The following is a 10484-nucleotide window of genomic DNA, read 5'->3' as shown; positions in this document are numbered from 1 at the left end:
CACACTACCACTAGTTTGTCAACTACATAGATTCGAGAGGGTTCAGATTGTCCCCCATGCTACCACGAAAGCCTGTCTGTCCCATGTTACGACTTTCAGAATAAAAAAAACAACCACAACAGAGGGACACCTGGGTGGCTCAGCGGTTGAGCATCTGCCCCTGGCTCAGGGCGTGATCCTGGAGACCAGGGATGGAGTCCCACGTCGGGCTCCCTGCATGGAGCCTGCTCCTCGCTCTACCTGTGTCTCTGCCTCTCTCTCTCAGGGTGTGATCCCGGGTCACCAGATCAAGTCCCTCCATCGGGCACCTGCGAAAAGCCTGCTTCTCCCTCTGCCAACGTCTCGGCGCCTCTTTCTGTGTCTCTCGTGAATAAATCTTAAAAAAAAAAAAAAATCAACAACAACAACAAGAAATAAATGAAAACTGTGTTAGAGTACTAGAAAAGATATGTGTGGGAACAGGACCACTCAGAACACATTTTAAGGATGCCGTTTAGGGTCCTGGGACAGGGCATAGGGGTATGCCACTGAACATTCAATCCAGAGCCAGGACCTGGGGATTTAGAGAACACGTCTGAGAGGGCTGCTGCCGTCTTCAAGTCATTTACTAGTTTTTCACTTCTGCCCGTAAGAAGCGACAGTGGGAGACAGGAAGCAGCTGCAGTCTTCTTAAACCGCAGGGGCTGACCTTAGCAGCGAGAGACCCGGCCGGCTCCCCAGGGGCCTGACGCCCAGCAGCCGCAGGCGCCGCGCAGCTCCCTCAGCGCCCGTCAGGGCCCTCAGGCGCGCGGCCGGCACGCGCGCCCCCAGCGCCTTAGCGCGCGGACCGGCTGGCCGGGGACCTCCCAAGAAGACCCCGCCCACCCCATGTCTCAACGCGTGTGTTTCCGAGAAAGTGCCTGTCTGGTCAGTCAAAGCGTTCTAGCTTCGGCGCAGCAGTCACCTGGTCAGCAGCATCTGTAGCGCAGGAATGAGCATGCTGCGCTCGGGCCTGGAACGCTGAGGGTCTGGCCAGGTTAGAGCAGACGCATGAGGCGCCGGGTCAAAGCAGGCACTGTCAAGGACAGCCGCATCCGGGCCCTCCCGCCGCGAGCCGCCCTCCGAGCCAGGGGGCCTTCAGGTAGGAGGTCCTGGGTGACTTTGGACGTCCGTTCCTCCTCTGTCGAGGCAGTTCTGAGTTCCGGGCCTTGCGGCAACTCGGTCTTTCCTTGTCCCGCGCGGGAGGCCTGTGCCGCAACCATGTTACGCCAGATCATCGGTCAGGCCAGGAAGCATCCGAGCGTAAGTTCGGGCCCCCTCCCCAGTGTCTTCAGTCGTCCATTCTGTCAGCTGCGGCTTCCTCAGTTCCCTGGGGGCTTCCTCTTCCTCCTCCACCGTCGTTGATTGTTCCTCGAGGCCGGATCCCAGGTGCCCCGGGCCCTCGAGCTCTGACCTTCCACGCGACGCATTGAGGGGTTTGGGCTGGTAGGCGGAAGGTGAGGGAACCTTCAAGGAAAATAAACGGGCGAGTGTTGGAACCCTCTGGGGATCGCACTCTCTGGTCTGTGCGTCGGACCCAGGGATAGCTGTGCGCTGTGTGGGTTGAGACCAGCAAGCAGGTCAGGTGTCCTACCTGTTACGCCATCTCCAAGAGCTGGTGCTTACTGCATTGCACCACCAGGCCGGGTGGCAAATAAAGGTCTGCGGTCTTGGAATGGGATCCTCAATTTGTCTTGACGTCCTGACATGTGGGGGTGGGGGTGGGGGTGGGGTTCGGTAGCGCAGAGGAGGCCCGCCTTTAAGTTCTTGAGCATTTCAGTGTTCTCTCCAGCATTTACGTTTAGGGGTCCTAAAACTCAAATACGAAGCCTCTGTCTTAAGCCCACGGTGTACTTATTGAGCATGGTTAGCAGTATGTTCTCAGAGACTTAAGCATGTAACCAATCTTTGTGACACATATGCCTGTTTGTTCATTCAAACTCTTTATTTCACAGAACTCATGTTTTTCTTTTTTCTTTTTTTTTTTTTGAGATTAATTATTTATTTATTTATTTATTCATTTATTAGATTGAGATGAGAGAGAGAGAGAGAGGCAGAGACACAGGCAGAGAGAAGAGAAGCAGCCTCCCCACAAGGAGCCTGATGCGGGACTCGGTCCTGGACCCCGGGATCAGATCACCCCCTGAGCCAAAGGCAGACGCTCAACCTCTGAGCAACCCAGGCGTCCCAGAACTCGCGTTTTTTCATGACACTTATTTATAAGGCAGGCCAAGAAGTTGTTTTACAAGCCTCGAGATAAAGGAAGCTGGGAAATTTAATGGAAATAATGTATAAATATTAGAGAGGTGAAGAGGACATGCTGTGATTTCTTGGAAATTTAGGAGTTTGAATGTGACTTTTTCCACGTTGAAAGTTCATCTTCACGTCTTTCAGAAATTCTGTTTCTTTTGAACACGGGTATAAGAAATCTTGCCTCGATAAGAGGTCTACCTTTATTCACATTTTAAAACAAGACCATAAAACAGCTGTTTGAGACTTCAGAATTAGTGTGTAGGAACTATTGTAGCCTTTCTTTTTTCAGTATCTAGGTATTTGAAGCTGGTTGTTAATTCTTCTGTATTTTGTGTTTGTTTCTAGTTGATCCCCCTCTTCATATTTATTGGGGCAGGAGGTACTGGAGCAGCACTGTATGTGTTGCGCTTGGCATTGTTCAATCCAGATGTTAGGTAAGTACTTAAAAATATTTAGAATGATGATGGTTTGGAGGTGTTTTAGGAGCCACAGCCTTTAGGGAGGCAACGTCATGTAGTTGAAAGAGCCTAAAGTTTTGTAGTCATATAGGAAGTTCGGATCCTGGTCCTGCTGTTATCATTTACTCTTCCAGTTCATAAAATTGTCTAAATTTCCCTGAGTCTCATTTTTCTCATGGGGAGAGTAGAAATGCTAATATCTATTTGGAATCTTGTGAGAATTGAGACCATTGTTTTTATAAAATGCTTAATCAGGATTTCTGATAAATGTAAATGGTTTTTGTCTGCTTTTCCTCAATAAGGAATGCTTGTTTTTGAAGTTAGAGAACAACAGGCAACAAAAAATGTATCGTTACTCTATGTGCTTTTCTGTACATCACCTTTTTAGTAAAAGCCAAGTTTAAAGTTTTCTGTGATAAAGATAGGGACAAATACACTGCCCCAGAGGCCTTCTGTTCTACCCTTTTTTCTAATTGATTATATGGAACTGCTAATTATAGAGCCTATCTCTATTTCAACTCTAATGAAAACACACCATACTTAATCTAATAGAAAATGAGCTGTATTCCAAACACTAGCTTCTTAGGAAGTACAAAACTATTTTAAGTAGTGTTTTTATTACTATAACAATTGTAATGTTTGTTCCTTTTAGTTGGGATAGGAAGAATAACCCAGAACCTTGGAACAAACTGGGTCCCAATGATCAATACAAGGTAAGCTACAAAATTATTTCAGAATTCTGTGAAAGTGTGTTAATACTCAGGAAGTAGGTTTTTTTTTGAAACTGGATGTACATGTAAAATTCCATTATAATGAACTTTGGAGGAACTGCTGGATTGTTCTATGAAATTAAAGCCTATTTCCCTAGCAAATAAGTTTTTCTAGGGATTTTATTCATAGACTTTAGTTTCTGGATGTGAAATTAAGTTAACGTGTTCATGATTTGACTAAGTAAAAAGGGAGATGGAATAGCTATCGTATGACGTTTTCTTAGATCTTGAATCATCATCTAGTGCAGTGGTTTTCAAACTTCAATGTACATAGGTCTCAGCTGGAGAGGTGGTTAAAACACATTGTTAAACTCCATCCCCAGAGATTCTGATTTAGTTGATCTGTTGTGAAGACTAAGAATTTGCATTTCTAACAAGGTTTTAGGTGATGCTGATGCTGCTGGTCAGTGGACCACACTTTGAGTAGCACTATTGCAGTGGATAGTTTGATTGCCTTTTCTTTCTTGTTGGTATGATTGAAATATTTCCGCTGAGAGTAATTAGGAAGAAATGAAATTCAGTTGAAATTTAAATTTTACGATGAACCTTCTAAATAAACTGACATCTTTCCTTAAAAGTGGTTTGTGGAACTGCAGTTTAACAGAATGAGTTTATGGACTGAGACCATTTATGTACTTTATTGAGATACAATTGGCATATAAAATTAACATAAGTTTAAAGCATATAAGGTGTTGGTTTGATAAATTTATATATTGCAGTATGATTATTGTGTTAGCATTGCCTAACACTTTTATCGTGTCACATAATATTTTTGCGTGTTGAGAGCAATTAAGACCTAGTGTCTTAGCAGCTTTGAAGTTTATAATACAATATTGTTGACCGTAAGTCCTGTGTTGTGTATTAGATCTCCAGGATTTATTTACTAGTTGTGAGTTTGTACCTTAACATCTCAATTCCCCTGCCCCCAGCCCCTGGTAACCACCATTCTACTTTTACAAGTTCAGCTTTTTTAGATTTGACATAAACGTTGTATCATGCAGTATTTGTCTTTCTCTGTGTGATGTATCTTACTTAGCATAATACTCTTAAAGCTCATCCATGTTGTCACAAGTCTAAGACCCTAAACATAAGCTTCTTTATGTGTAAAAATTCTGCATGCGAAGACAAACTCTGAAGATATTAAAACCAAGGCAGTTTATATTAGAGTATAATTCACATTCAATGCAGTTTACTTATTTAAAGTATATAACTCACTACGTACACTGGAAAGTGTACTAAGCTGCTTCATCAAACGAGAAATAGCGTTTGGTTAAATACTTTTAAGGAGAGGTGCTCTGACCAATGAGTGTCCAGGACCATTTAGCAGATCTACACCCATGATGGAGATGCATGCTATCATTATTGATGAGAGCAACTTTTAAGAGGTTATTGCCTGTGGCTGATTCCAAGCTTTCCACTTAATTGTCTGATCATAATTTGGCTCCCAGATTCGTAAATGGATCTCTCTACAAGAAACAAATAAAAAAGCACTGGTGAAGTTTACTGGGCCATCTTACCTGTGTATTACGTTTTAACTTGAAAAAAATGATAAATTGATAAATGAGCATCCTGACTTATTTTTCCTCTAAGTTTACTTAAGTACATTCTAGAGAAAATGATTTCACATCCAATGAACTTTTAAAAAGAGGAAAAAAAAAAAAAACAGGCATTGGTTCTTCCAACAAATTGTGTATTGGAATCTCTGGGTAGGTATAGTTCAAAAAGCTCCCTAGGTGATTCTGATAATAAAGGCAATTAACAATTCCCTGGCACTATGATAACACATGCCACTATGAGGACATATGAACTGGAAATGGAATGTTGCTGCAACAGAAATCTAATTTGTGTGGCATGGATGGGATAAGTAGCTATGACATTGATTTAGATACTGGAAAGATGAGTCATATAATGGCAAAATATTTGATAAAATATCACCTGTTGTAACTTGTAAGGTGGACATGTGTCTAAAGAGCTTGTTGTAGAAAAACAGGATGTTAGTGGACTATTATTTGCTGTATTTGCCAAGAGCTGAACTTAGAGAAGAATTGGGTGATTTGTAAGCAGAAACAAAAGGGAACCCAGTCCAAAAACTTGTGAGCCTAGGGTGAATGAAGCTTGCTACTGCTTCTAAACCTAAACAGTGAGGTATTTTCCACATTCACTGTGGCTCACTTAAGAGACTTGTTTTTGGCCACATCACTTAAATCTGGAGAATCCTAAGTGAGAGGAAATGATATCTGCCACTTCTGAACCAGTGTGTGGTTCCCGCATTGTTCTTTATCTGTCCTGAAACCAAAATGGACAGTTGAGTGTTATTCAACCCAGAATTGCAATGAAGAGAACATGCTTCCAAATGGCTTATAATGTGAGTGAAAAACAAGCCTTTGTTGTAAACCACTAGGTTTTGGCAAATCTAGCCAAAGTTAAGACAAACAAAAGAACTAAAATAAGATTTAAACATTAAAATAAGAAATAAAATAAGATTTATTAAACATAAACTCAGCAACACACTCAATGAAATAAAATGTCCCAAAGCCATTATCAGAATATGTGTTCATTCCCAGCTACTGTTCCAGAGACCTTCCAGGTAGTCACCATTAAATTGAGAAAAAGAAAAGGGTCATAGAAGGTGAAATAAAACAGATTTGAAAATTACTTCGTTACTTCAAGAGAGAATTTTGATACAGGGACATGGAACCTAATAGAAGCAAATTGATCAGAAGCTTGCTTAGTTTTGAGAAAATCGGCAAAGATACTGTGACCTTTCCACTCTGCACGAGTGTTAAGGGCTTGATCCTGCTTCTCATTCAGTGTTTGGTGAGTCTTGTAACTTGATCTTCAATTGCCTCATCTATACCACTAGTGAGATTGATAAAGGCTGTGATAATTAAGAAAACAAAGCATTGTGCCCACATTGTCTGGCATCCATTAGAAGAACCTAATCGGTGTTTATGTTCTTAATATATAGCCTGTAGTTCTTTGAATATTTCCTCTAATTTTGTTAACATGTTAAGGTAGAGCAATTAGTTTCTTTTTAAAAATCTGGTTGTTTAGGTTCAGTTGCTTCATAAGAACAATGTCAGAACAAAGATTGTTGCTTTATGGCTTATTTGTACTTCTCTGTCTATGCATCTTTGTGTGTATCTCAAAGATAGGCTTTAAAACTTGGTAATGTTTCTTTTTATAAAAACTTAAGAATTTTTCAGTTAGAGGCAAAGAAATTAGGGCATATTTGGAAAAATAAAGAGTTTGAAGAAATAATAGATACAGATTTATGACCTTTTTAAAAACCCTGAAGAAAATGTTGATGTTTTAATTCTTTTGGAGTAAAAATAATGTGGTCTTCAAGTAATTATATCACAACCTCTTCAGTGTTTTTTGGCACAAGAATGAGTAAACCCAAGAGTATAGCCTTATTTGGGCTTATGTATAAATCCTGATGTTTTCTCAGTAGTAACTTTGGAGATGTTTCAAATATAGATCATTAAAAAAAACAGCTATCAAGAGTTTGAGGCAGTGTTTTTCTAAAGCAGTCATAGATTTATTTCTCATATCAATTTTAGTTGAATATAAGGAAATTTTTAGAAATTACAAGTTTCCATGCATTAATGTTTAAACATGATATTATTTAGAAGCAAAAATACAGTAGTATTTAAAAACTTCTCTACCAGAAATAGATATTAGTTTGATATCGATGCAGTCTGGCTTAGGAAATTGAAGGAACATACTAACTTCTTCTGAGATAGATTGAATATTTTTACCTTAACAAAGTCATTTATTAAAGGACTGGAATTTTGGCATCTTTCTTTGGATGATTTTTATGTTGTTAAATATCCATAATAAAAAATTCATGCCCGTAATTGTTACTATAGAAAGCTGAATAAAAAAATTCTAAAACTTCTGTACCATCTCTCTGTATTTGATAGATTATCTAAAATATCTTTTTTCTTTTCCAAGTTCTACTCAGTGAATGTAGATTACAGCAAACTGAAGAAAGAAGGTCCAGACTTCTAAATGAAATGTTTCACTATAAAGCTGCTTAGAATGAAGGTCTTCCAGAAGCCATCCGCACAATTTTCCACTTATCCAGGAAATATTTCCCCTCTAAATGCACGAAATCATGTTGGTGTATTGTGTTGGGGTTTACACTGAATAATAAATATCTGAAACTTGATATGTGTCACTATTTAATGCTGAAAATTTGCTCTGAACTTTAGAGTATAGGAAATAAACTTAGAATTTAAGGAATTTGTTGAATTTCCATCCATTTGTGTAATTTGAAGATAAGACTTTAAGTTGCTCAAAACACTTTTCATTTTTTGTATGGGACATTGGTAACTTCACTAGAGTATATTTAACAACTGGTACTGGAAATTATACTTGCAAATGCAAAGATCATGAAGAGTACTCAAGTGTCTGGCATTGGTAAAATGGAAACATTTGGATTTCTCCAACTGAATGATGAAGCGTGTTTAGTTGTTAATGATTTTTACCATGGCATACCCCTGTGCTGAAGATTTTCAAGTTTATCAGGGATTGTATTTGGATCTGAGTCTCATCTAATTCATGGAGGTAGTAGTCATTATGCTTTTACTGTACTGATTTAATCACACAGCACTGCTTTGTCAGTTTCTTAATGAAGTCACCAAACAAATCATTTAAATACTGATGTCTTGGATTAGCATTTATGTATATTTGATAAATTGCAGCTTTCAGAATTTGCATGTGCTTCCAGTATGTACTTGGGGGGGGGGGGGGGAAAGCCAAGCAAAAATCACACTGAATTTCACTTCTTTCAAGTTTATTAATTCACCCTGATCAGGATTTACCCTCACTAGTCCACTAAAAAGTGCTTTTGTTAAGGTCGTCTGTGACCTACCTCCATGTTTCTAAATTCAAAAGTCAAGGATCAGTACTCATTTTGACCTAACAGTTGACATGACTCTTGAAACATTTTCATCTTGTAGTCTCTAGAATAACATACTTTCTTTTCCTTTTACATCATTGGCTTTTCTAATCAGTTTCTTGGTGTACTTTGTGAGCTTTTATTTTTTTGTTTTTTTGTTTTTTTATTTATTTTTTTGTTTTTTTTTTGTTTTATGTGGCCTTTTAATATTGGAATACTCCAAAGAAAAAACTTAGGACCTTTTCATTATCTGCAGTCTTCATCCAGTCTCGTATTTTCAAATATGATGTGAATATCCTAGGTAATTTTTGAGACCAAATGTTTTCCCATTTGTATATATGTATATACACATATACACGTATTATGTATGGATATGTCTATATTCACTCGTTCTATGTGGATGTCTAATGGGCATCTTAAATTTAACATGTCCAATTTGTGAACCTCTCAGATTCCACATCTACAATCTTCAGTTGCACTGTCTTCAATCATACCAGTTTATAGGAACACCATTCTCATAATTAAGGCCAAAATTCTCAGTCTTCATTAACTTTTTTTAATACCTGGATGTATCAATAAGTCATGTATCCTCTACCTCCAAAATATACCTAGAATCTCCTTGTTTTCAACATATAATTCCCCTATCACCTTGGTCCTAAGCCATTGTCAGCTAACCTTAATTAAAATACTCTAATATCCCTGTCTATGGATTGCAACACAGCAGCCTAAGTAATCTTTAATATATGTCAGGATATGACAAACCTTTCCTCAAAGCCTACCAAAGCCCACCAACATCTTCCCATTTTATTCAAAAGCTAGATATTTCAACTTTCTCCCTGTACTTTCCATTATTTTCTACTGTGCTCACACACCACCAAGTGGATTTCCTTGATCTTCCACACCAGTGCATATTTCTGCCTTGGGGATTTGATCTTTGGTTTAGAATTCTCTTCCCCAAATATTGGCATGGTTTGCTCTCACTTTTTCTAGTCTTTCTCATGTTGACCTTTTTAATGAGGCCTTCCCTGTCCAAAATTTTGCACCCTGCTTTACCATCACTTTTATTCTAATTTATTACTGTCTTAATATGTAATTAGTTTTATTTGTTTAAACTTCTCCCCTCACTAAAATTTAAGCTCCATGGACAAGTATTTTCATCTTTTGTATCCATAACACCTACAGTGGTACCTAGCACATAGATGGTGTTTAATAAATACTTGTTAAATGGATTTTTTTCAAAAGGGGCCAGTTCAGTAAGCATCTGGAACAAAGCAAAGTGAATACGGATGACTCTTAAGAGAGGCAGAGAATCAGAATTGGAGATGGTGAAACACCTTTTACAAAAGCACTCTGAGCTATGCTTCCTCACTACCACCCCAGTTGATTTTTCCTCAATTGATAATTTTTAATAGGTTTTTAAACTAGAGCATTTTTTCAACTAGGGCATTATGTTTGTTCTAAAATAGTATCCAGTTTGTTCTGGAGTTTGAAGGTTATTTTGTTTCACACTGCAATCAAGATGAATCTGAATGAAGAAAATAAGTATAGGCACAAATAAAACCAGATATCATTTTTTTATTTAAAAAAAATCCTTGAGGGATCCCTGGGTGGCGCAGCGGTTTAGCGCCTGCCTTTGGCCCAGGGCGCAATCCTGGAGACCCGGGATCGAGTCCCACGTCGGGCTCCCGGTGCATGGAGCCTGCTTCTCCCTCTGCCTATGTCTCTGCCTCTCTCTCTCTCTCTCTCACTGTGTGCCCATCATAAATAAATAAAATAAAGTAAATTTAAAAAAATAAAAATAAAAAAAAATCCTTGAGTCCTCAATACCATAGTCATTGCCAAAACTATCCATTTTCCTTTTTTGCTTTATTGTTTCCAATTCTAGAAGCAGTGCATGCTCAACACAGTTAAAATAATTCACAAAAAATATATGTCTAAGACTTTTTGTGATGTTGAGGATATGTTAGATGCTATTTTGTAATTGCTTTTTCAAAAATGTCCCAATATGGCATTCAAGAACCTCAGTATTAAGAGCTTATTTATTTGATAGAGAACACAAGCAGGGGAAGCCTCAGGCAG

General features: G+C 38.8%; 1 protein-coding gene across 1 annotated transcript; it reads left to right on the top strand.

Annotated features, from left to right (window-relative positions):
- Window positions 1-1122: 1122 nt before the first annotated feature.
- On the top strand, window positions 1123-7673 carry NDUFA4 (NDUFA4 mitochondrial complex associated). The gene is made up of 4 exons (XM_055314893.1): window positions 1123-1281; window positions 2617-2705; window positions 3382-3442; window positions 7457-7673. The coding sequence occupies exons 1-4, from the start codon at window positions 1240-1242 to the stop codon at window positions 7511-7513; spliced, it is 249 nt and encodes an 82-aa protein (XP_055170868.1). The 5' UTR covers window positions 1123-1239; the 3' UTR covers window positions 7514-7673.
- The last annotated feature ends 2811 nt before the right edge of the window (window positions 7674-10484 follow it).

Source organism: Nyctereutes procyonoides, unplaced genomic scaffold (assembly GCF_905146905.1).
Source record: "Nyctereutes procyonoides isolate TBG_1078 unplaced genomic scaffold, NYPRO_anot_genome, whole genome shotgun sequence".
In the NCBI taxonomy this organism is placed as follows: domain Eukaryota; kingdom Metazoa; phylum Chordata; class Mammalia; order Carnivora; family Canidae; genus Nyctereutes; species Nyctereutes procyonoides.
This window is presented reverse-complemented; position numbering and strand designations above follow the sequence as displayed.